A 27,865-nucleotide genomic window follows, 5' to 3' on the forward strand; every position below is an offset into this window, starting at 1 on the left:
CGGAGCAAAGTACAGAGAGATCCTTGATGAAAACCTGCTCCAGAGCGTTCAGGACCTCAGACTGGGGCGGTGGTTCACCTTCCAACAAGACAACGACCCTATGCACACAGCCAAGACAATGCAAGAGTGGCTTTGTGACAAGTCTGTGAATGTCCGTAAGGGGCCCAGCCAGAGCCCGGACTTGAACCCGATCGAATATATCTCTGGAGGGACCTGAAAATAGCTGTGTATCAACACTCCCCATCCAACCTGACAGAGCTTGAGAGGATCTGCAGAGAAGAATGGGAGAAATTACCCAAATACAGGTGTGCCAAACTTGTAGCGTCATACCCAAGAAGACTTGAGGTTGTAATCACTGCCAAAGGTGCCTCAATAAAGTACTGAGTAAAGGGCCTGAATACTTATGTAAATATGATATTTCAGTTATTTATTTTTAATTATTTTGCAAAAATTTCTAAACACCTGTTTTCGCTTTTTTATTGTCGGCTATTGTGTGTAGATTGCTGATAAAAAAAATGAAATTAATCCATTTTAGAATAAGGCTGTAACGCAACAAAATGTGGAAAAAGTGAAGGGGTCTGAATAATTTCTCAATGCACTGTACTTTGATTACTTGGACAACCATACCAAACCAAGCCTTTGCTTTGGTAGACATTGCTTTGACAAACCTTCACTTTCTGCAGTTTATCTTGTATTATTTTATTAGAATGTTAGAATAATGATAAAATCCATTTAAGAATGATCCTTCACTAAATGGAATATGTCTACAAGATGAATTGTGTCAGATTAAGGTGGGGGGGGGGGGGGAAGATTTAATAGGAGGGGCAACTTTTTTACACAAATTATCCAATTCACGTTTCCCTCTGCTTTTGAAACATCACCGTTTATAGCAAATTACCTATTTTTATTTTTTCTCTTAAATTGTATCATTATGCCATAGAAATTAATTTAATCGATGGCAGTATTTTGAAAATGTTTCTACATTCGTTCTAGGTTTGTGTCAATGTTGAGATCATCCTTAAATTTGAAAGTGGTGGCAGTTTTCTCAATGTGCTGGGGTCTGTGTGTTGAAAGGTTTTTGTAGTGCTGTTGGGGGGGGGGGGGTTCCAGGATTTTAATCAAGATATGAAAATCAAATATTTGCAAGTTAGGATTGCGTGAGAGAGGAATTTTTTATCAATCTGACCATGTATGATCACAAGGTTGGGAGGTACAGTTGAGAAGGTTTTGGTGAGTTATTTTGTGCATCTTGCAACTGCAATCATGTTGCACTTGTGGTTGGGTAAGAATTGAATATTTAAGGTGCTGGATAAGATGCTGACAAACAGGCAGCTTTGCAGAAAGTGTCAAATTCTTGAATGTCAGCGATGCTGCACTCATCAAGCAAGGAGTAGTGCAATCTTCTGTAATCTGCCAATTGGTGTTAAGGAGGTGGATCTGTTCTCTTGAAGATGGCAGGAATGTTACTTACCACTTATCAGTCTGAGTCTGGATATTGCCCAGTTTATGCTCAGCACAAATAATGAATATCAATATCTGAGGAGCTGGCAAGGGAGGTGTACCACCGTTGACAAAAGGAAAGTACGTATTTGCTGTTATTTTCAACTTTGCTTGCAGTTATCTTCTGTGATTATTTGTGTCCCATCACTGGGGAGATATCACTGTTCACGTCTCCAGTCTGATCAACCCTCATCCTTTGATAAAAGTAAGCTAACATCTGAATATTGTTGAAGTTATGACTGGTCCTTTCCCCAAACCTGAAAACCTTGCTACTAAGTGTTCTGCAGTAAAGTTTTGAGCATGGGATGCTTTCAATTAATCCACACACAGTTATTGTCTAACCCTTGTATTAAAACATTTTTCTGCATTTGATTCCTCTTATAAAATACAATTTCAAGTTGCTTACTTCTAGTGAGAATTCACTTTGGTTAAATTCAATAGAAAATTAACTCATTGCATTCAGAAGCAGTGCAGATTTCATTATGAGTTGTCCTTGCTTCAGCCATTTTGAATCAAAGACTGAAAGCTGTTTTGCTTAACAGTAAACATTTGGATTTTTGTTTATAGATGTTTCAAATCCTCAATGTGGACAGACCTGAAAGACCACTTTATGTTCAGGGTAGTAACTGTGTAGAAGCTAATGAATGGATTGAGATCATCACCAGGCTAAGCCGTTGCAATCATAAGAGGCTGCATGTTTACCATCCTTGTGCTTTTTTATCTGGAAGCTGGATGTGCTGCAAAAATACGGATGAGAAAGCAGTTGGATGCACCAGCTGTATTGGGTAAGTCATTATCTTTGAGTAAAAATGGGATTGGCATGCACTTCCTCCATTTCCCACATGTCTGCTGTTTTACCCTCCAGAGAGTGAATTCCCCTGATCTTCACCTTTCACCCTACTAGTCGCTGCACCCAGCATTTCACACTTTACTATTTCCACCAGCACCTATATGATACCCCCCCACCAACTACACATTCCCCTTGTCCCCCCAACCCCACTCTGGTTTCTGCAGGGAACACTCTCTCTCTGACTCCCTAATCTGTTCACTCCTTCCTGTCCCCTGATACCTTGCCCCTGCAGGCAGTGCATAACTTGTCCTTACACCACCTTCCCACTTAGTTCCACATGACCATTATTCCTCCCTATCTGTTTTTCATATATCACCTACCAGCTTTGGCCTTTACCTTTCCACTTCCCCTTCCCAACCTAAGCCCCTGTTTGTCACTTTAATTCTTCAAACTTCCTCACCATCTGCCTTGTGCAACTTTTCACCTATCCATGACGTTTAAGGAACAACTTCTCTTCAACAACCAGCAGGGCTGCCAACATTGGGTGAGAGTTGAGAGTGAGAAATTGCGAGGGAGTGCAGTAACCAAGACCGAGGGAGCGTACATTCCTAACATTGAAGCGCTTTTGCATTTTTCAGCTTGAAATTGTGCAATCTGGTGCATACTGTAGCGAGTCTTTTAACTTACACTTGAAACCAACATTAATGCTTTAAATTGGATTAGGTATGAATAAGGTTAGGCTAGATTACATTCTTAATTACATTCCACAGTAGGGCCAGGCTCTGATCAACAGATGCAGCACATGAATGACCTTAGTATATTCATGCACGGAAATCAGATTATAATTCATGCTGTTATGTGTTTGTATATGCGTGTGTGTGTATGTGTGTGTGTGTATATATATATGTGTGTGTGTGTGTATATGTTTTGTAATGTATGGCTGCAGAAACGTCATTTCGTTTGGACCTCAAGGGGTCCAAATGACAAATAAATTGTATTGTTGTATTGTTGTATTGTTGACAGCCCTGGTTTAAACCAATGCCTTGAATCACATATCTCGGGGGGAAAAGACTATACATTCACCTTATATATTCATCTCATGTTTTTTACTCACCTCTATAACAACTTTTGCTTTATTATTAATTTGTGACTATTTTTTAATATTTTTTTGGGCGTGAGAAATTCTGTGATCAGCGTGAGACCGTGAAAATTTCATGAAATGCGTGATCCTCACGCTCAATGCGTGAGAGTTGGCAGCCCTAAACCAGGCATCCTAAGGCCTACCAATCCCATCATTTAGTTCATTGATTACAGATAATTCTGGTATTGCCATTACATTTCTTGACTTTTGTGCCTTTGCTCCAATATCACCCCGTTTGCTTTGTATTAACAAATATTTTTCATTGTGTTCTCTCACTTTTCACACAGTTGCAAATGTTTTTTTTGTTCTTTTCTTCACTCCCAATCTCTCCCTACTTAAAAAAAGTTTTCTTTATCTTAATTTGAATTGCTGGCCATTTTCAAGATTTTATATATTAAAAGTTCACCTCTGATAACTATTTAATACAGTTGGTTATTTTGCCTTTAGAGGTTCTCCAGCAAATATTCAGGTGGCCATAGACTGTGACCGTGAAGCTGAAAGAATATTTTCATTATTCCAAGCCAACCTGCCCAGGCTGCAGAAAATGGAAGGTAAGCCTCCAGGGTTCTCTGGTAAAATGAATTTGCTATTTCCGTTATATCAGTTTTTTTAAAGTGTACATGTAAAATTGAAATAAGCACATAGTCATACGGCACGGAAGCGGGCCCTTAAGCCAACTCGTCCATGCCAACCAAGATGCCCCATCTAAGCTGGTCACAATAGCCTGCGTTTGATCCATATCCCTCTAAACCTTTCCTATCCATGTGCCAGTGCAAATGTCTTCTAAATGTTGTTAATGTACCTGCCTTAACAACTTCCTCTGGCCGCTCATTCCATATATCCTCCACTCTCTGCAAAAGTTGCCTCTCAAGTTCCTATTAAATCTTTCTCCTCTCATCTAAAACCTGTGCTTTCTAGTTCTTAGATAGACACAAAATGCTGGAGAAACTCAGCAGAGAGAAGGAGAGAAGGAATGAGTGACGTTTTGGGTCGAGACCCTTCTTCAGACAGATGTCAGGGGAGTGAGCTGGACAGAGATAAAATGTAGTCAGACAGTAAGACTGATGGGAGAACTAGAAAGGGGGAGGGGATGAAGAGAGAGGAAAAGCAAGGGTCATTACCGCTGGGGTGTTACCTACCCAAGCGAAATATGAGGTGCTGTTCCTCCAATTTGTGCTGGGCTTCACTCTGACAATGGAGGAGGCTCAGGACGGAAAGATCAGATGGGAATGGGAAGGGGGTTTAAAATGCTGAGCAACCGGGAGATCAGGTAGGTTAAGGCAGACTTAGCGGTGGTGTACAGCGAATCAATCGCCGAGCCTGCGCTTGGTCTTGCTAATGTACAGAAGTTGGCACCTGGAACAGCGGATACATTAGATGAGGTTGGAGGAGGTGCAAGTGAACCTCTGCCTCACCTGAAAAGACTGTTGGGGTCCTTGGATGGAGTCGAGGGGGGAGGTAAAGGGACAGGTGTTGCATCTCCTGCAGTAGCAGGGCAAAGTACCTGGGGAGGGGGTGGTTTGGTGGGAAGGGACAAATTTTCTAGTTCTTTCTAGTTCGTCATTTCTCTACCCTGGCAAAATGATTCTGGGCATTCAACCTATCTATTTCCCTCATATATATATATATATATATATATATATATATATATATATCTACATTATCACCTCGGCCTCCTGGGCTGCACGGAATGAGTCTGCCCAACTTCTCCCTGTAGCTCAGATCCTCATAAATCTTCTCTGCATTCTTTCCAGTTTAGACAATAGGTGCAGGAGTAGGCCATTCAGCCCTTCAAGCCAGCACCGCCTTCAATTTGATCATGGCTGATCATCCACAATGAGTACCCCGTTCCTGCCTTCTCCCCATATCTGTCTAGCTCTCTCATGGCGTGAGATTCTCATCCAGAGAATCAGCCTCCACCGCCCTCCAGGCAGAGAATTCCACGGACTCACAACTCTCTGTGTGAAAATGTTTTTCCTCATCTCCGTTCTAAATGCCTTACCCTTATTCTTAAACTGTGGCCCCTGGTTCTGGACTGCCCCAACATCAGGAACATGTTTCCTGCCTCCAACATGTCCAAACCTTTAATAACCTTATATGTTTCAATAAGATTCCCTCTCATCCTTCTAAATTCCAGAGTATACAAGCCCAGCCGCTCCATTCTATCAACATATGACTGTCCCGCCATCCCGGGAATTAACCTGGTGAACCTACGCCGCACTCCCACAATAGCAAGAATGTCCTTCCTCAAATAGCGACACCAAAACTGCACACAATACTCCAGGTGTTTTTCTCACTAGGGCCCTGTATAACTGCAGAAGGACCTCTTTGCTCCTATACTCAACTCCTCTTGTTATGAAGGCCAACACTTATTTGCTGCCTGCTGTACCTGCATGCTTACTTTCATTGCTTTCCCCCATCCTGTTGTACTTCGCCTTTTCCCAACTTGACTCCATTTATATAATAACCTGACTTCCTGTTTTTGCCACCAAAGTGGATAACCTCACATATACAGTGGCTTGCAAAAGTTTTCATACCCCTTGAACTTTTCCACATTTGGTCACGTTACAATCACAAACGTAAATGTATTTTATTGGGATTTTATGTGATAGACCAACACAAAGTGGCGCATAATTGTGAAGTGGAAGGAAAATGATACATGGTTTTCAAATTTTTTTACAAATAAAAAACTGAAAAGTGTGGCGTGCAAAAGTATTCAGCCCCCTGTACTCTGATACCCCTAAATAAAATCCAGTGCAACCAATTGCCTTCAGAAGTCAGCTAATTAGTAAATAGAGTCCACTTGTGTGTAATCTAATCTCAGTATAAATACAGCTGTTCTGTGAAGGCCTCAGAGGTTTGTTAGAGAACATTAGTGAACAAACAACATCATGAAGCCCAAGGAACACACCAGACAGGTCAGGGATAAAGTTGTGGAGAAGTTTAAAGCAGGGTTAGGTTATAAAAAAAGATCCCAAGCTTTGAACATCTCACGGAGCACTGTTCAATCCATCATCCGAAAATGGAAAGAGTATGGCACAACTGCAAACCTACCAAGACATGGCCGTCCACCTAAACTGACAGGCCGGGCAAGGAGAGCATTGATCAGAGAAGCAGCCAAGAGGCCCATGGTAACTCTGGAGGAGCTGCAGAGATCCACAGCTCAGGTGGGAGAATCTGTCCACAGGACAACTATTAGTCGTGCACTCCACAAATCGGGCCTTTATGGAAGAGTGGCAAGAAGAAAGCCATTGTTGAAAAAAAGCAATAAGAAGTCCCGTTTGTAGTTTGCCACAAGCCATGTGGGGGACACAGCAAACATGTGGAGGAAGGTGCTCTGGTCAGATGAGACCAAAATTGAAGTTTTTGGCCTAAATGCAAAACGCTATGTGTTGCGGAAAACTAACACTGCACATCACTCTGAACACACCATCCCCACTGTGAAACATGGTGGTGGCAGCATCATGCTGTGGGGATGCTTTTCTTCAGCAGGGACAGGGAAGCTGGTCAGAGTTGATGGGAAGATGGATGGAGCCAAATACAGGGCAATCTTGGAAGAAAACCTGTTAGAGTCTGCAAAAGACTTGAGACTGGGGCGGAGGTTCACCTTCCAGCAGGACAACAACCCTAAACATACAGCCAGAGCTACAATGGAATGGTTTCGATCAAAGCATATTCTTGTGTTAGAATGGCCCAGTCAAAGTCCAGACCTAAATCCAATTGAGAATCTCTGGCAAGACTTGAAAATTGCTGTTCACAGATGCTCTCCATCCAATGTGACTGAGCTTGAGCTATTTTGCAAAGAAGAATGGGCAAAGATTTCACTCTCTAGATGTGCAAAGCTGGTAGAGACATCCCCCAAAAGACTTGCAGCTGTAATTGCAGCGAAAGGTGGTTCTACAAAGTATTGACTCAGGGGGGCTGAATACTTTTGCACGCCACACTTTTCAGTTTTTTATTTGTAAAAAAATTTGAAAACCATATATCATTTTCCTTCCACTTCACAATTATGCACCACTTTGTGTTGGTCTATCACATAAAATCCCAATAAAATACATTTACGTTTGTGGTTGTAACGTGACAAAATGTGGAAAAGTTCAAGGGGTATGAAAACTTTTGCAAGCCACTGTATGCACATTAAACTGCATCTGCTATGCATCTGCCCACTCACCCAACCTGTCCAAGTCACCCTGCATTCTCATAGCATCTTCACAGTTCACACTGCCACCCAGCTTTGTGTCATCTGCAAATTTGCAAATGTTACTTTTAATCCCATCATCTAAATCATTAATGTATATTATAAATAACTGCGGTTCCAGCACCGAGCCTTATGGTACCCCACCAGTCATTGCCTGCCATTCTGAAAGGGACCCGTTAATCCCTACTCTTTGTTTCCTGACTGCCAACCAATTTTCTATCCATGTCAGCACCATACCCCCAATACCATGTGCTCTAATTTTGCCCACTAATATCCTATGTGGGACCTATTCAAATGCTTTCTGAAAGTTCAGGTACACTACATCTACAGACTCTCCCTTGTCAATTTTCCTAGTTGCATCCTCAAAAAATTCCAGTAGATTAGTCAAGCATGATTTCCCCTTCGTAAATCCATGCTGACTCGAACCGATCCTGCTACTACTATCCAAATGTGCTGCTATTTCATCTTTTATAATTGACATCTTCTCCACCAACGATGTCAGGCTCACTGGTCTATAATTCCGTTTTCTCTCTCTGCCTTTCTTAAAAAGTGGGATAACATTAGCTACCCTCCAATCCACATGAACTGATTCTGAATCTGTAGAACATTGAAAAATGATTGGTCACCAATGCGCCTACAATTTCTATAGCCACTTCCTTAAGTACCCTGGGATGCAGACCATCAGGCCCTGGGGATTTATCTACCTTCAGTCCCATCAGTCTACCCAACACCATTTCCTGTCTAATGTGAATTTCCTTCAGTTCCTCCGTCACCCTAGATCCTCTGGCCACTCATCAGGGAGATTGTTTGTGTCCTACTTAGTGTAGACGGATCCAAAGTACCTGTTCAATTCGTCTGCCATTTCCTTGTTCCCCACAATAAATTCACCTTTTTTATTCTTCAAGCGTCCAATTTAACTAATGTTTTCCTCTTCACATACCTAAAGAAGCTTTTACAACCTCCTTTATATTCTTGGCTAGCGTACCTTCGTACCTTATCTTTTCTCCCCGTATTGCCTTTTTAGTTATCTTCTGTTGCTCTTTAAAAGTTGCCCAATCCTCTGGCTTCCCGCTCATCTTTGCTATCTTAAACTTCTTCTCCTTTATTTTTATACTGTCCCTGACTTCCCTTGTCAGCCAGGGTCGCCCCTTACTCTCCTTGGAATCTTTCTTCCTCTTTGGTATGAACTGATCCTGCACTTTCTGTATTGTTCCCAGAAATACCTGCCATTGTTGCTCCACTGTCATCCCTGCTACAGTATCATTCCAGTCAACTTTGGCCAGCTCCTCCCTTTCCGTAGTCCACTTTGTTCATACTGACATCTCTGATTTACCCTTCTTCCTCTCAAATTGTAATTGAAACTTATCATATTATGGTCACTACCTCCTAATAACTTAATAGTATCTTTCCTATAGCTGAACCCAATATCCTACATGCAGCCTCACAAACATCTTGTACAACTTCTCAATTCCCTGATTGATGAAGGCCACCATGCCAAAATCCTCCTTCACCAGCTTATCTACCTGCAATACCACTTTTAGGGAACTATGTATCTACTGCTGATCTCTCAACTCTACAACATTTCCCAAGATCCTACTGTTCACTGTGAAGCTCCTACCATGATTTGACTACCCATCTCATACTTAACTGAATTAAACTTCTCTTTCCATTCCTTGTCTAGCTGAGCAAGATCCCGCTGTATTTCTTGAAAACTATCTTCACTGTTGGCGAGATCACCTAATTTAGTGCCATCTGCAAACTTACTACTCGTGCCTTGTACATTTTCAACCAAATGGTTCATATCGATGTCAAACAACAGTGGCCCCAGCATCAATCCTTGAGACACACCACTAGTAACAGGCCTCAAGTCTGAAGAAACAACCTTCTACCACCACCCTCAATTTCCTTTCATAAGCCAATTCTGTATCCAGTCAGCTAGCTCTCCCCGAATCCCTAAATAACAGCTTTGTTGTTAACAAGGAACAGTTTGATGAGGAAACATTATTATGATGACTGTTCTTTAAAGAAACTTGGTGAGAACAAAGGTTAGGTTGTATATTTTGACTGTATTCAATCTTGTGGTGGATTTTCTCTGCAGATGCTTGTGGGAGTATAGATGTGTATCAAGGTCCTCAAGAGCAAGATGAATCTGCCCACTTTACTATTCAGGACTCGAGAGTTACCTTTAAAACACTTCAACAAATAACTGGAGTTGTGAATGAATTGGCTAAGTTTCACGAGCAGTATAGAATCAAGAGATCAACGCGTGCTAAATATGGCAGTGAGTAAGTATTAGTTTAATATTCCATTGTATCAGTTCAGGTTCAAATCTTCTAGGAAGTGGGATGACTAAGTTCAAGTTCAAGTTCAAGTGAGTTTATTGTCATGTGTCCCTGGATAGGACAATGAAATTCTTGCTTTGCTTAAGCACACAGAAAATAGTAGGCATTTACTACAAAACAGATAAATGTGTCCATATACCATGATATAAATTTGTTTTATATATGATACTAACTTGTCTAAGCAGTAGCTAATGGTATTGAATTGGTTAACTGTTTTACATGTCGCCTGAATTTACTTCCTTTTGACTTCAATGCAAAAGATTAAAGCAAAATATTGATCTTTAGATGTCATGCCACTACACCATCCTGCTTTTGAAAACACAATTGTAAGAATTTGTTTAATGGTGGTATCAAAAACAAATTCAGAAAATGTAAAAAAAGCTCTTAATTAAGAGGAAGTGTTAGGTTTTTAAAGGTGATTGCAATTGCTGCAATTTAAAACGTGCTATTATGAGATTTCAAATATTAAGCTGTTATTTGATTTTTGTTACAGAGAAAATCCTATCGGGACAAAATAATTCCAGTGGAGGAGCAGGATTTAGCAGCTGTTGTTATTATTTTACATCACTTTGCTGGTATTTTAAGGACACAAGTCTTCCTTCAGTAGATATATGAAACATTTTTCTGAAGGTGTACATTCATGTGAATTCCACAAAAGTGAAAGGATCTCAATGCACTTTAATCTCCTGAACTCTCCCAGGTGATCTTAATTTATAATTTTTTTTAAAAGGCTGATACCTGGTATTTTTTATTAATCTGTTGACCAATCCATTTGGTCATAACGTTGCCATTCATTGTAAAACTAATCTGTGAATTCCATATCACTTTGGACTATATAAATATCTGATCACCTTCCCAAATTTTATCTTTATTAACAAATGAACTGAGAGTAAAAGGTATTAATACTTGTTTTAATGTCCCAGGAAAGTTTTCATTTTCATTTTCAAAATCATCCACAATACTATAAATTGTACTAAGGACGTCCTGTTATCACACTCAGTGTTCCTTGCGTATTCAGTCTGGACTGTATTCTTCAAAAATATCCTGTGCGCAGTATTCCCTGTGTCTGCTGCTTTTCAGAATTGAAATAGCTATCAAATAGCTACTTTCATCTCATGAGATAAAAGTTGTAATAAATACTTGAATAATTTGACAAATGTCACAAGATCATAATAGGTTTAAATACTGATCTGGATAATATGGAGGGTAGTAGTCAGTATTTCAAATCCTGTGAAATTAATTACAAAATAACTTCAATATTTCCATAGAAATCAATAAAGGTACTAATGATGGGAGGAAGCTAGTTTGTAGCATTTTATGTAAATTATACAACCATGCACACAAAAAATCCTGAAATGTTCTAACCATAAGCAATTTGCTTGTTTTAATTTATTTAAGGCAGTGCTGGAGTACATATGTGTACCTTTCCAGTATACAAAAGTCTTTTCTATTTGTAAAGGGAAAGATCTTGGTTTTTAATTAGTTTCAGTGCTTACTGTAAAAATGATTTTTGATGATATCACACAATAATGTTTCATTGCCTTACAAAGTTGGCCGTTGATTTCACCTGTTTTTATCTGGGGGTGCGTCGGTTGTTCAATCCATACGTGTTCAAATTGAAGCTAATTTTTGACGACCCCTGCAAGACAACTTGGGACTCAATGGGCCTTTCTTGACTAATAGTTAAATATCGTGCCAACAAGTACTTTCACCAACTTGCCTTGGGGGAATCTTAAAATAATTGACTACTGCCACTAAATACTTCTAATCTTGGGGGTTAGTACCAAATACATTTTAAAGGAGTTACAGTGGGTGGAACCAGCAAATAGTTCTTATTGTTTGAACAGCTGGTTGCATTCCATTTTGGAAAACCTTAGACCTGACTAAACAATATTTTTGTTCTTGGCTGACTCTTCAAATTGTTGCTCCCCTCACATCCCCAGGAGAATTAGTTTACATTGTAAAATAACACAACATTTGGTAAAATATGTCATCTCATGTTCCTGATTCTCAGCACTGATTTGAAATTTAAATGATGAAAGAATGTAATTAATTGCTGCCAGATGAATTATGCATTGTACAGACCGCTGAACAATTTGGTACGTGATTAGGCAAAGTTTGTTTTGATGTCTATATATTCTCTTCCAGACCATTTGATGTATATGTTGCAAAATCACCTTGATGTATTATATTGTATATTAGCTTTGCTCAAGTCTTTTTTTAAGAAACGGCACTTGTTTAACTGCATGTTAGTGTTTTAGAAATGTATTTTTATTTAAATTTTATTTTCTTATCAAAACATTAAACCAGATTTGAAACTTGTACTATATTTGTATATTTTGCCCATCATTTTACACATCTCTGAGGAAGGCATTTATTCAGTTTTTAGTCAAATTTAATTGTGTTCTTGTTTCTCCGAGCATTCGGCATCTTTTAATAGTGTGAATAGATAGAAACATCATTCAAGTTCAAGTGAGTTTATTGTCATGTGTCCCTGTATAGGACAATGAAATTCTTGCTTTGCTTAAGCACACAGAAAATAGTAGGCATATACTGCAAACAGATAAATGTGTCCATATACCATGATATAAATATATACACACATGAATAAATAAACTGATAAAGTGCAAACAGCAGAAAGTGGTTATTAATAATCAGAGTTTTGTCCGAGCCAGGTTTAATAGCCTGATGGCTGTGGGGAAGTAGCTATTCCTGAACCTGGTTGTTGCAGTCTTCAGGCTCCTGTACCTTCTACCTGAAGGTAGCAGGGAGATGAGTGTGTGGCCAGGATGGTGGGGGTCTTTGATGATACTGCCAGCCTTTTTGAGGCAGCGACTGCGATAAATCCCCTCGATGGAAGGAAGGTCAGAGCCGATGATGGACTGGGCAGTGTTTACTACTTTTTGTAGTCTTTTCCTCTCCAGGGCGCTCAAATTGCCGAACCAAGCCACGATGCAACCGGTCAGCATGCTCTCTACTGTGCACCTGTAGAAGTTAGAGAGAGTCTTCCTTGACAAACCGACTCTCCGTAATCTTCTCAGGAAGTAGAGGCGCTGATGAGCTTTTTGATAATTGCGTTAGTGTTCTCGGACCAGGAAAGATCTTCAGAGATGTGCACGCCCAGGAATTTGAAGTTCTTGATCCTTTCAACCATCGACCCGTCGATATAAATGGGGCTGTGGGTCCCCCTCCTACTCCTTCCAAAGTCCACAATCAGTTCCTTGGTTTTGCTGGTGTTGAGGGCCAGGTTATTGCGCTGGCACCATATGGACAGTTGCTCGATCTCCCTTCTATATTCTGACTCATCCCCATCAGTGATACGCCCCACAATAGTGGTGTCGTCAGCGAACTTGATGATGGAGTTCGCACTGTGGTTGGCTACGCAGTCATGGGTATAGAGTGAGTACAGCAGGGGGCTGAGCACGCAGCCTTGAGATGCTCCCGTGCTGATTGTTATCGAGGCTGACACATTTCCACCAATACGAACAGTCTGTGGATGTGGAAGTCGATCGTGATGCCGCTTTCCTTGTCTTTGGCTTAGATCAAAGGATTTCACCAGAAAGGATTCTACATTCAACCTCATGGCAGGTTTTAGATCGACACCCTCATACACTTCTGATCTTTTTAAAGTGATAAACCAGGGACTAATCTTCCAGCTTTCGTGCATATAAAATATCATGCAGTTATTTAATGGAGGCCATTTGGTGTTTCAAATGTATACAAATGTATACAATGTAAAAATAACCCAGCTTGATTCAGCTTCCCATCGACTACAAATCCCTCCAAATTATTTATTTTCAGATAACCAATCATCTCCCTTTTGAATACAATTAATGTTTTCATATCTTCCTGCCTTTTAATTTGCTGTGTTTAAAAATAGATATATTTTCATTATCTTATTTGATTCTTTTGCCAATTATAGAGTCATAGAGTCTTTATAGCGTGGAAACGGGTAATTTGTCCCACTTGCCCACACAGGCCAACATGTCCCATCTACACTCGTCCTACCTGCCTGCATTTGGCCCATATGCCTCTAAACATGTTCTATCCATATCCCTGTCTGTTTCTTAAACATTTTGATAGCACCTACCTCAACTACCTCCTCCAGCAGCTCGTTCCATTCACCCTACCACCTTTTGCGTGAAAAAGTTACCTCTCAGGATCCGATTAAATCTTCCTCCCCTCTCACCTTAAATCTATGTCCTCTGGTTCTCGATTCCCCAACTCAGGGCAAGAGACCCTGAGCGTCTACCCAATCTATTCCTCTCATGATTTTACATTATGCTACCAATGTACGTTATGCTACTATTTTAAAGTCTGGAGTCCTTTGTATTTAATCATTTTCTCAACCTTTGCTACTTTCAATAAATTGTACACAAAACTTCTCGGTCTGCCAAATCTTGTACTCCTTTTAGAATTGTATGTTCAGTTTTATATTACAGCTATCCATTCTTCTAACTAATTTGCAGCATTTCACATTTCCTAGTATGGAATTGCATCTATCATCCATCCATTTATTTGTCTATAATCTTCCTGATGTCTGCTTGTCTCCTCCTTGCAGTTCACTGTGGGCTTTGTGTTATCTACAGATTTTGAAATCTTGCTTGTACTAAAAGTCTAAGTCATTAATATGAATAGACATTTTTGAGACCTCTGGGGAACTCAGTAAATACAGTATTTCTCTCTAGTCAGTGATGGTAGTCGCATGGGGTGATAGCTGGATTTGCTCTTGTTAGGTATTGTCACTGCCTGGCATTGGTGTAGTGTGAATGTTAATTGCCACCTATCAGCTCAGATCTGAATATTGTACAGGTTTTGCTGCATTTATATGGTCATCTTCATTTCTAAGGAATAAAAGACACAAAATGCTGGAGTAACTCAGCGGGTCAGGCAGAACATGGATAGGGTGTTTTTTCAGGTTGGGACCCTACTGCGGACTTTGTGTCTTTTTTTGTTCTCCAGACATGCTGCTTGACCCACTGAGTTCCTCCAGCACTTTGTATCTTTCTTTATAAACCAGCATCTGCAGTTGCTTGTATTTTCATTACGGAAGAGCTGTGAATGGTGCTTTATATGAAGCAATCAACAGTGAACATCCCAAATTCTTACCTTGCGATTGAAGAAAGGTCAATGAAGCAGCTGAAGATGATTGGGCCTGGAACGGCAGCCGAGGAACTCCTACGGAACGGTCATGTGGCTGAAATGAGTGGCCTCCAACCACCACAACCATCTTACTTTGCGCTGGTATAATTACTAGCAGATGGTCTCTCCCTAATTCTCATTGTTTCTAGTTTAACCAAGACTCCGTGATGTCATGTTCAATTAAATGCCTTGAAGGGCAGTTACTCTCGCTTCTCTGGAGTTCATCTTCATGTTTGGACTAAGTGCCTTAATGAAGTTAGGAGCCAAGTTATTTTAGTGAAGCAGATACTGAGCTGCTATGAGCAGGTTGTTGCTAAGCAAGTGTCACAGTCCTTTGCAGCACTTTGCTGATGATTGAGAGTAGACTCATGAGGCGGTTATTGGCCGAATGGATTGGTCCTACCTGGGTAAGTTCCAACATTGTATGCTAGATGCCAGTGTTATTCCTGTAATGGAATAGGTTGGCCAAGTGACCAGCAAGTTCTGGAGCCTATTCTTTAGTTGTATTGCCAGAATGTTGCCAGGGCCCGTAGTTGTCTTCAATGTCTTTAGATGTCACTTGATATTAAGGCAGTGAGCCGAGTTGGCATTTATCATGCTGGGGCTACTGGACGAACTGAGATGGATCATCCACTGGGCATTTCTGCCTGAATATTCTTGAAATGATTCCGCTTTCTACTTTGCACTGCTGTGCTGAGCTCACCCATTTTTGCGAACTTGGATGTTTGTGGCACATCCTCTGGATATGCTGTCAGTGACCTTTCCCCTGAGGTTTAAAAATCCCCCTTTAAATCTCTCTACCTACACAATCAGTGATGGAAATGGGGGGGGGGGGGTACGCAGGGGGATAGCGTTCCCCAACTTTTCAGTTTCCAGTTTCCATCCTGTGCGTGAATTTGCAGCTTTATCCTGCCCACCAGGCTACATAATCCAAGGGTGAGCGCGGACAGACGGACGAAAGCAACGATCTTAGAGCGGAATCGATGACATTTCGGGTCGAAACCCTTCTTCAGACTGAGTCAGGGGAAAGAGGAGCAAGAGATATAGACGGTACTAAGGACAAATGAATAGAAGATATGCCTATATCTCCCGTTTCCCTTTCCCTAGACTGTCAGTCTGAAGAAGGATCTCGACACGAAATGTCACCTATTCCACTCTATGATCGTTGTTTTCGTCCGTATGTCCACGCATTTGCTCGCTCTTGGTGCCGGCGCTTCTCCCCTCAGTCTCTGACAAACACACACACACACAGCATGTCCAGCAGATCGGTGCGGGTCAAGACTAGGAGCAGGGCGAAGGATGACATCAAACGGGTCATGGCAGCTATCGAATATGTACGGAATTGGTAAGGGGGAAATTTAAAAAAAAAACATCCCAAAGGAAATAGATGTTTAGCAAAAAAAAGGGGGCCAGCGATCACTCCGTGTCCGTGTCGGAGGGGGGGATGGCTTGAGTGGGTGCAGGATTTTCTGGAGCTCCTTCCTAATGGCAATATTTTGTACTAGACTAAGTGGGACCCGTTGGGTCCCATGTTCACACGGGAGGGCTGGTCCCCCAACGCAATATTCCACCACTCCACCAATTCCAAAATTGGTGGCCAGTGGGGGGGGAGGGGGAGGAGAGCTTTCTGGAGCGCTAGTATGGGTGTTGTGGGCCGAAGGGACTGGTTTCCAGAGGGCTATTATGGACATTGTGGGCCGAATGGATTCTTGGGCTGGCAGCTCAGGCCTGGTGGGCTGGCAGCTCAGTCACTCGGGCCTGGTGGGCTGGCAGCTCAGTCACTCAGGCCTGGTGGGCTGGCAGCTCAGTAACTGCCAGAAATTCTGCCCAAAACAGGTGAGAGACCCTGTGAGAGAGAAGGGCGAGAGGGTGGAGAATCATTTTTAGACATTCATCTTTTTCTGCAGATCACTATAGTCGAAGAGGGAAACCCCCGTTCCCTAAAGAATGAGGACATCTCCAATGCCCTGGTTTGGAAGACCTCATCCTGGGTGCAGATGCGGCGTAGACGGAGGAATTGGGAGTAAGGGGATAGAGTCCTTACAGGAAGCAGGGTGGGAAGAAATGTAGTCCAGATAGTGTAGTCCAGTTTCTTCAGAAAAAAACTTGTATTTACTGGATGGACAATCCTTTCAGCATCAGTACCTTCTTCCAGGCCAACATCAGTTAAACTCAGTTATCTATGGTGGGCAAGCTAAATAGGTCATGTGCCTGACACTAACCTATTTGACACCAAACCTAATGCAGTAGTCCAAAGAAGGACCCCAACACAAAACATTGTGTCCATTATCCATCACAGATGCTGCTTTACCCGTTCATCTAAAAAAATTCAATTGTGGTTATTACATCAGTTGTTGTGGAAGAAATTAATTTAGAGGGAAATTAAAGGGAAAAAACGGAGACTTCGAGGCTTGCTTCAAGAGATATGATGGTGAGATGGCGGCAGTTAACTGTTCACCAGCTCTCTGACTTCACAGCTGAATTATCCGACAGTTATACTGTGCAGTAAACAACTTTTATTTTTTGTTAGATACAACTATCAGAAAATATACTTTGTCCTTGGCTATATGTTTTCCTATAACTACCATCGACTACATGGGTATTAATTATTTCATTAGTCATAATATACTTTTTGTTTATGTTAATCCTATTCAACAACGGATGGTTAATAAAAGTCAAACATAATACAAGGGCATCTTGACATTATTCTACCTCACCTTCCAAGCAGACCTCACCACTATTCTCTCTCCGAGCCATTCATAAGCCCCCATTTACTGCAACATTTCTATGTTACTAGTGGTAAGGGAGGTCTACTGTAACTTCCCACAGAGATGCTTTCTTATCTCTGTCCTTATTTTGTTATGTTTACAATCACCATTCAACACATTCCCAGACAAAAGGTAATGTGTCTAAAATCTTATTTTGCCGATTCTCACGATCCTCTTCTGCACCTGGTCAACGAGAGATGCCAATTGCCACATCCGCACACCCTTTCGTTACCTTGTTTAATTCCGATCGAAGTTAAGTAAGAAAGTATTTTAATTTTTTTTCTTCTACAGTTGCAAAGCATACAGTGCGCTCCATAATGTTTGGGACAAAGGACCATCATTTATTTGTGGTCATTGTCAGATTTTAATAAAGGCCATTTTTATACATTTTGGTTACACCATGTAGAAATTATAGAGGTGTTTATACATAGTCCCCCCGTTTCAGGGCACCATAATGTTTGGGACACAGCAATGTCATGTAAATGAAAGTAGTCATGTTTAGTATTTTGTTGCATATCCTTTGCATGCAATGACTGCTTGAAGTCTGCGATTCATGGACATCACCAGTTGCTGGGTGTCTTCTCTGGTGATGTTCTGCCAGGCCTGTATTGCAGCCATCTTTAACTTATACTTGTTTTGGGGGCTCGTCCCCTTCAGTTTTCTCTTCAGCATATAAAAGTTATGCTCAATTGGGTTCAGATCGGATGATTGACTTGGCCACTCAAGAATTGACCATTTTTAGCTTTGAAAAACTCCTTTGTTGCTTTAGCAGTATGTTTGGGATCATTGTCTTCCTGTAGAATGAACCACTGGCCAATGAGTTTTGAGGCATTTGTTTGAACTTGAGCAGATAGGATATGTCTATACACTTCAGTATTCATTATGCTACTGCCATCAGAATAGAATAGAATAGAATGCCATTTTATTGTCACTATACACATGTACAATGAGATTAAAAGCAGCTCGTACTCAGTGCAGACATGTAATTAGTTCAAAAAAACAAAAGGGGGGGGGGAGGGGATAAGGTGCACTGTTCTGTGGCGCTATATACATCTATAAAAAGACAATGGATGAATAGAGTGAATAAATAGGATTCCTATATACAGTATGGGTTATTGCACATACAGTATTAAAAATTACAGTTACAGTACAAATTACAGTAGGTGGATAGATGGAAGTCCGGGGGTTAGGCTGTGAAGTCAGTGCATGTGTGAGTTCAGAGAGGTTATAGCTTTTGGAAAGCAACTGTTCTTGAGTCTATTTGTCCTTGTTCTGATGCACCTATAGCGCCTCCCTGAGGGCAGCAGGTCGAACAGGCCAAATGCAGGATGGGAGCTGTCCTTGATGATGTTCTTCGCCCTGCTGAGGCAGCGGGAGGTGTAAATGTCCATCAGGGAGGGGAGAGGGCAGCCAATGATCTTCTGTGCTGCCCTAACTACCCTCTGAAGCCCCTCCCTGTCTGCCATGGTGCAGCTGCCGTACCATGCTGTAATGCAGTATGTCAGCAGGCTCTCAATGGACGAGCGGTAGAAGGTCAGCAGCAGGTTGGAATCCAGGTTGTGCTTCCTGAGGACCCTCAGGAAGTGCAGCCGCTGCTGAGCCTTCTTGATGACCGCTGTGATGTTGTCTGTCCGGGAGATGTCAGCGGAGATGAGGACGCCGAGAAACCGGAAGGTGTAGACCCTCTCCACACACTCGCCGTTGATGTATAGGGGGGCTAAGTCGGTGCTGTGCCTCCTGAAGTCGACAATGAGCTCTTTTGTTTTCTTGGTGTTCAGAGCCAAGTTGTTTTCTGAGCACCAGGCTGTCAACTTCAGGACTTCCTCTCTATAGGCTGCCTCGTCTCCCCTTGAGATGAGTCCGACTACTGTAGTGTCGTCAGCAAACTTGACGATGCGGTTGTTGTTGTGGGCTGGACTACAGTCGTGGGTGTAGAGACAGTATAGGAGGGGGCTTAGCACACAGCCCTGTGGGGAGCCGGTACTCAACGTGCGAGTGGAGGAGAGGTGGGGGCCGAGTCTCACAGTCTGGGGCCGGTTGGTGAGGTAGTCCTTTATCCAGACACGTGAGAGTGGGGAGGCCGAGAGTGACCAGTTTGTCGATGAGAATGTCCGGAATGATAGTATTGAAAGCTGAGCTGTAATCCACAAAGAGCAACCGGACGTAGCTCTGCCCCTGCTCCAGGTGGCTCAGCACAGAGTGGAGAGCTACGGTGATGGCGTCTTCTGTGGATCTGTTTGGGCGATAGGCGAATTGGTGGGGGTCGAAGTCTGGAGGGAGATAGTCCTTGATGTGCTGGAGGACCAATCTCTCGAAGCACTTCGTGATTACCGGAGTGAGGGCCACGGGACGGTAATCATTTAGGCTGGTGATGGGAGACTTCTTCGGCACTGGGACGATTGTGGCTGATTTTAGGCAGGACGGGATAACTGCCTGGTCCAGGGAGAGGTTGAAGATTCTGGTGAAGATGCCGTTGAGCTGGTGGGCACACGCTTTAAGCACCCTACCAGGCACTCCATCCGGGCCGGCAGCCTTCTTGAGGTTCACTGCCAGGAGCATCCGTCTGACATCGTTCTCCCTTACAGTGAGTGGAGTAGTACAGGAGCCAGGTGAGGGTGGGAGCAGGGCTGTAGCAGATGGGTGCTGCTGTTGTGATCTTTCAAAGCGGGAAAAGAAGCAATTTAGCTTCTCTGCCAGCGGCGCACTCAGGTCTTCTGTCGTTGTGGCACAGCCTCGGTAGTTTGTGATGTCTTGTATGCCCCGCCATATCTCCCGTGTATTATTGCTGGACAGGTGGGACTCTATGCTCCTCTTATGGTCCGCCTTGGCTTTTTTAATTCCACTTTCCAGATCGGCTCGAGCAGCCCTGTACAGAGCTCTGTCACCTGACCTGAAGGCAGCATCGCGGGCTCTGAGGAGTGTGCGGACCTGGCTGGACATCCAGGGTTTCTGGTTTGGGAAAACCCGAATGTTTTTGTCCACAGTCACGTTTCCGATGCAGAACTTGATATAGTCCAGTACCGTTCCTGTGAAAGTTTCCAGATCCTGGTGTTCGAATATGTCCCAGTTTGTCTGTATAAAGCAGTCCTGTAGTTTGGAGAGTGCATTTTCCGGCCAGGTTGTAACAGACTTTATGGTGGGCCTGGCACTGCGTCTGAGGGGGGTGTAGGCTGGGGAGAGCAGGAGGGAGAGATGATCTGACTGGCCGAGTTGGGGGAGGGGAATGGCTCTATACGCGTGCTTGATATTGGTGTAGACATGATCCAGCGTGTTCACCCCTCTAGTAGAACACTTGACATGTTGATAAAATTTCGGCAATACAGTCTTCAAGTTGGCCTTATTAAAGTCCCCTGCAATTATGTGAACACCTTCGGGGTGGGCCCGCTGCTGTTCGGTATCCAATCCAATCCAATCCAACTTTATTTGTTAAGCACTTTAAGACAACCAATGTTGACCAAATTGCTGTACAGAAGAATAAACAAGACATCATAACCAGACAACATAACAGAACATAACATAACAGCTCACATAAAGCGCAAAAATTACATATGAAATACAACAAAAATTAAAAGACATAAAACATGAGTAAAAAATAATAACCACGCAATAAGCAATCAAAATAAGAAATTAAATCAAGTAAATAAAGTCGACATCTTACTGGGTATCAAAGGCCACGGAGAAGAGATGGGTTTTAAGAGATGATTTAAAAACAGACAGAGAAGAGGCCTGTTTAATGTGGAGAGGCAGATCGTTCCATAATTTGGGTGCCGACACAGCAAAGGCACGGTCCCCTCTGAGCTTCCGCTTAGTTTTAGGCCCACTCAGGAGCAGCTGATTATCTGACCTGAGAGAGCGGGCGGGTGTATAAGGGTGTAGAAGCTCAGATAGGTAGGGCGGGGCAAGACCATTTAGGGATTTAAAAGCAAATAAAAGAATTTTAAAATGGATCCTAAACTGAATAGGCAACCAGTGGAGTGAGGCTAAAATGTGCGAAATGTGCTCATGTTTACGTGTGCCAGTTAAAAGACGTACAGCTGCATTCTGTACCATCTGGAGACGGGCGATGGAGGACCCACTAACCCCCACATACAGTGCATTGCAGTAATCCAGCCAAGTGGTAACAAAGGCGTGGATTACCGTCTCAAAGTGCTGCCTTGACAGAATTGGCTTTATTTTGGCCAGCTGCCTCAAATGGAAAAAGCTTGATTTAACAACAGCCTTGATCTGACTGTCAAATTTAAGCTCAGGGTCCACTTTAACCCCTAGGTTTGTGATGCTTGGTTTGATATACTGGGCCAGGGAGCCCAGATCTACAGGGGGGGCCCCAGTGGTGCCACCAAAAACCATTACTTCCGTCTTTTTATCATTAAATTAAAAAAAGTTCAGAGCCATCCAGGCCTTTATGTCGTTGAGACACTCAAGTAACAGTCCGACAGAGTGTTCATCCTTCTTTTTAAGAGGCACATAAATCTGACTGTCGTCTGCATAAAAGTGGAATGAAATTCCATGCTTCCTAAGTATGGAACCAAGTGGAAGCAAATAGAGAGAAAAGAGGAGAGGGCCAAGAACTGAGCCTTGTGGGACCCCACACGAGAGAGGAGCAGAGGAGGATACAGAGTTCCCAAGGCTGACACAGAAAGTTCGATCAGCCAGGTATGACCTGAACCACTCCAGTGCTATGCCCCTGATACCCACCCACTGCTTCAAACGTGAGATCAATATTTCATGATCCACTGTGTCAAAAGCAGCAGTCAAATCTAAAAGCACAAGGGTAACACAGTCACCACGGTCAGTAGCTAAAAAATATAATTAAACACTCTCAAAAGGGCTGATTCGGTGCTGTGCAGGGATTTAAAACCGGATTGGAAAACTTCTAAAATATTATGTTCTTCTAGAAAGGCCATTAATTGACTGTGCACGATCTTCTCCAGGATTTTTGATAGAAAAGGTAGTTTGGAGATAGGCCTGAAATTACCAAGAACTGCAGGGTCAAGAGCAGGTTTTTTAATCAGGGGTTGTACTACTGCATGTTTAAAATGTTCAGGGACAACACCTGAGGACAGACTGCTATTTATGACTGCAATAACAGATGGTCCTACAGTGGGGAAAACCTCTTTAAATAGTCGAGGAGGGACAGCATCGTTTGGAGAAACTGAGGGCTTCAAATGACGGTAATGGTGTTCAGCAGGAGAGAGAGCGCCGTGTTTACATTGGCGTCGGGCGGAATATACACAGCCGTGACAATCACTAATGTTAGTTCTCTCGGTAGAAAAAAAGGCCGGCATCTTACAGACATGTACTCGAGGTCAGGGGAACAATGTTGTTCTCCAGCAGTTGTATCATCAATGAAGATAAGTGAACCAGTACCTTCAGCAGCCATACATGCCCAGGCCATAACACCCCCACCACCGTGTTTCACAGGTAAGGTGGTATGCTTTGGATCTTGGGCAGTTCCTTCTCTCCTCCATACTTTGCTCTTGCCATCACTCCGATATAAGTTAATATTTGTCGTATCTGTCCACAAGACCTTTTTCCAGAACTGTGGTTGCTCTTATGTGCTTCTTGGCAAACTGTAACCTGGCCATCCTATTTTTGCGGCTAACCAGTGGTTTGCATCTTGCAGTGTAGCCTCTGTATTTCTGTTCATGAAGTCTTCTGCAGCCAGTGGTCATTGGCAAATCCACACCTGACTCCTGAAGAGTGTTTCTGATCCGTCAGACAGGTGTTTGGGGATTTTTCTTTATTACAGAGAGAATTCTTCTGTCATCAGCTGTGGAGGTCTTCCTTGGCCTGCCAGTCCCTTTGCGATTAATAAGCTCACCAGTGCTCTCTTCCTTCTGAATGATGTTCCAAACAGTTGCTTTTGGTAAGCCCAAGGTTTGGCTGATGTCTGTAACAGTTTTATTCTTGTTTCTCAGTCTCATAATGGCTTCTTTGACTTTTATTGGCACAACTTTGGTCCTCATGTTGATAAACAGCAATAAAAGTTTGCAAAGGTGATGGAAAGACTGGAGGAAAATCTAGGTGCTGAGAGCTCCCAACCTGCATTAAGGAGGCAATTAAACATACCTGAGCAATTACAAACACCTGTGAAGCCATGTGTCCCAAACATTATGGTGGGGACTATGTATAAACACAGCTGTAATTTCTACATGGTGAAACCAAAATGTATAAAAAATACCCTTTAATAAAATCTGACAATGTGCACTTTAACCATGTGATTTATTCTATTACAAATCTCAAATTGTGGAGTACAGAGGCAAATAAATAAATGATGGGTCTTTGTCCCAAACATTATGGAGGGCACTGTATATTTAAAATATAACATTTTTGAATTGTTGGAGCAATCTCCTTGAGGAATTTAGTATATTAATTTTGATTTAAATTTAACAGAATCCTGTCCTTCAATGGTTGAATTTTTGCACAATGCACAATTTGTCTCCAAAATAACTACTTGACTATGGTCAAAAATTTCCCTTTGAAATATTTTCCCAAGGATAGAAAGCCAAGAAAGTTTCTGCAAGTTAATGCTCACTTCATCTACCAGTATTTCACATTAATAATTTGCCGCTGGGAATGATGCCCCTAAGAGTAGCAGTTTTGCAGTTTCCTTAATCTAGGCTTCTTGGCAAGAAACTAAAACAGGTTTTCCATTTATGCCTATGAGTTTGTGATGCCAAAACCTGACTTGCAAAGCTGCCTTAAGATTAACCTAGTTGAATTATATTGGAATCTATCAGAAACTAAAAGTTCAATGTCTGAATTTAATTTTATCAATTACCAGGTGTTAACTTTTGCATGTGATGGAAAATTATTTGAACAGATTATTAAATTAATAACAAATCAAAAAGCTTGTTCATCTATCGCAGTAATCAATAATTGCTTGCAGATTATAAATTTATAATTGAGATCACAATGAAGGGAAGAGATTTGAACTTTTTTTCGCCTTCCATCACAGTGAGGAACGTGGAGGAGTCACAGTGGTGGATGTTTATGTTAAAATGTGTTTTGTGTGTTCCGTTGTTTTTTATTTGTAAGACTGACTTGGCAAATGAAATTCCTCGTATGTTGCAAAACATACTTGGCTAATAAAGTGTGATTGTGATTGTGAGATAGATGGAAATTTTTGGAGATAGATGGAGATTAATTTCAGATGAAACAATAATTAATCAAAAGACTTTAAAATTAAGGTCAGGATATATAATTATGTCTCCAAGACAAATGATTTCTCGTGTACATTAAATTCTTCATTTGGGAGCAGAGTTTTCAAAGTAGGTGTACCAACTAATGAGGAAGTTCCTAATACACTCTAGATTGATACAGAGGGCTTCATGGAATATGTGTGTCCACAAAGCAAGTCAAATCCAGCCCGTATATGGTTCATCCGATCACTTATTCTCAATTATTAACAGAGTAACAGCAGATGTCATTAATGGTCCTATCAAGCAATACCTACCTATAAGTTAAGGTAGACACAAAATGCTGGAGTAACTCAGTGGGACAGGCAGCATCTATGGAGAGAAGGAATGGGTAACTTTTTGGGTTGAGACCCTTCTTCAGACCCGAAACATCACCCATTCCTTCTCTCCAGAGATGCTGCCTGTCCCGCTGAAATACTCCTGAGATTTTGTGTCTACCTTCGATTTAAACCATCTGCAGTTCTTTCTTACCTACCTATAATGTGCTCGGCAATGCTATCTGGGGATTTTTGGCTCCTCATCACAACCAGGACTATTCGGCTCCTCATCACAACCTTGGTCCTAATATGGGCAAGAGAGCTAAATTCCAAGGATGAGATGAGAATAATTGCCTTCTTGCTGTCAAGGCAACATTTGACCAAGTTCAGCATCAAGGAGGTGAAATTGTAAATTTTTTATCCCAGGTTTGTAGGTTAATTGGCCTCTATAAATTGCCCTTTCTGTGAAGGGAAAGTGGGATAACATAGAGCTAGTGTGAATGGGTGATAAATGGGGGTCGGGTTGGTCTCGGTGGGCCAAGGGGTCTGTTTCCATGTTGTATCTCTAAAACTAAAGTTTAGATGAGGTAAATCAGGTAAAATTGAAGACAATAGAAAAAAAACAACAATAGTGGGAATCAGACCTCACCAATGCACAAATGGAAAACACAACACTAGTTAGAATCATACCTCACAAATGTTGTCAATAACCCCAGCCCAGTTTGGCTATTTTCTTTTCATAAACTTTCTTCCATCATAATTTCAGGAGAAGGGATATTTGCTGTTGATTGCACAATGCTTAGTGTCTTTCACAAATCATCAGCATGCAACAAGACCTAGACAATATTTAGGCATGGGACAAACCATATTCGTGTCACAAAGTGATATTTCCAACGTGAGTCTAACCACTTACTCTTGACATTCAAGGCATTCCAATTCCAAGCGCCCACAATTAACATAATAGAACTCACCAGGAACCCAACAAACCAGTCATATAAATAGCGTGGTTAGTGTAGTGGATCAGTGAGTGCCTCTCATCTTGATAGCCTGAAGCCTTTCCATTGCAGCCACATCATGGCATACTCTCCACTTGCACGTTGAGTACTGGTTCAATGATTGTAAAGAAGCTTAACACCAACCAAGGCAAAACAGCCGGCTTGACTGGTACCTCGTCCATTGCCCAAAACACTAGTTCCCTCCAGTAATAACACATTGTTGCTGTCTCCCCCAGACTAGCCGTTGGTTCTCTCCACTCATTCACCACTCTGCTACTATTTGTTCTCCAACCTTTGAGATTGCTAGCAATCCAATGAAAAGTCATTGACATAAAACATTAACGTTAACTATCTCTAGTGCTGTTATTTTTAACTTTGGATTTTCAGCATGTGCCTTTAGTTTCTACTTTGTTTTCTACCCCTGACACAAAGGGCAAGAGGTGGGCAATTTAAAGATCACCACCGCCTGAAGCTGCGAATGGGAAGAGCATTATTCTCTTTATACAGTAACCCTTGCCATCATGGATGAGCTATTAACTTAGTTTTAGAGACACCACATGGAAAGAGGCCCTTTGGCCCACCGAGTCCATGCCAACCATTGATCACCCGTTCACACTAGTTCTATGTTATCCCACTTTCCTTCACAGAAAGGGCAATTTATAGAGGCCAATTCACCTACAAACCCTCACTCCTTTGCAGGCATGCGATTTCTCCGCGGATTTTGACATTCGGTTTTTAAAAAATCTATCTAAATCCGGCCCAATCTGACCATCTTTTGCCTGGGATCTTTTGCCGAGGATCACCAGTGTTGGAGCTCTGACCACGGGGCCTAACACCGTGGAGCAGCGGTCTCCGGTAAGAAGCGGCCGACTCGGGAGCTCTGATCTGTCCCGACGCCGGAGTTTAGATCATCCCGACGAGAGATTCCAGAGATTCCGCTTCAAAACATGCAGCAAATTTTACAAGACTTTTTCTGCTGGCAGTGAATGTGAGAGAATTGGAAGCAGGTTATGCTTGAAATCAGAATATCTTATTAGCCATGTGGACATAGGAAATATTCCTGTTGCTTACATTGTGAGAAAGTTTTTGTAGTGGAAATGCTACCTGGGATAATTCCTAATTCTTTAGGAAACGTTGGTAACTATTTCCATCTGCATGATCTTAATAGGTTTCTTTTCCAGTGGTAATGGTGTTCTGGTTTAGTAAATGCAGAAATTATCACGTTAATTTTTGTTAATGTTTTTTGGCTTTGCTGCCTGTGTTTTGTTTCAATAATATTTAAATATATTAAATCTTATTAATATTCAAATATGATACTTAATATTTAAATATATGTTAAACAACATCTCATCACTTTGAAATGTGAAAGTGTCAACATTTTAAAGTATTAAAAGTATTAAAGTATTAAAATGTAATTTTATTAAAACCATTTACCATGCAATGATAAAATTCTAGAACCATGGCTGCATTACCTGAAAGTTGCATCTACATAATTTTTGTATGACAGATTTTGGAAGATAATTCCAATAGCTG

At 41.8% G+C, this 27,865-nt stretch overlaps 1 protein-coding gene across 2 annotated transcripts in view; it reads left to right on the forward strand.

The window, feature by feature from the left end:
• The window catches only part of rasa2 (RAS p21 protein activator 2), a 169,446-nt gene extending 157,151 nt beyond the window's left edge, over positions 1–12,295 (forward strand). The window contains exons 21-24 of one of the 2 annotated variants that reach the window (XM_033031950.1): positions 2,068–2,285; positions 3,879–3,982; positions 9,728–9,914; positions 10,465–12,295. In XM_033031950.1, the coding sequence (XP_032887841.1) occupies positions 2,068–2,285; positions 3,879–3,982; positions 9,728–9,914; positions 10,465–10,489 (534 nt within the window). In that variant the 3' untranslated portion in view covers positions 10,490–12,295. The remainder of the gene's footprint in view (positions 1–2,067; positions 2,286–3,878; positions 3,983–9,727; positions 9,915–10,464) is intronic. The other variant, XM_033031949.1, reaches the window with a different exon arrangement.
• The last annotated feature ends 15,570 nt before the right edge of the window (positions 12,296–27,865 follow it).

The sequence above is a fragment of the Amblyraja radiata genome, chromosome 13, assembly GCF_010909765.2.
Source record: "Amblyraja radiata isolate CabotCenter1 chromosome 13, sAmbRad1.1.pri, whole genome shotgun sequence".
Lineage (NCBI taxonomy): Eukaryota > Metazoa > Chordata > Chondrichthyes > Rajiformes > Rajidae > Amblyraja > Amblyraja radiata.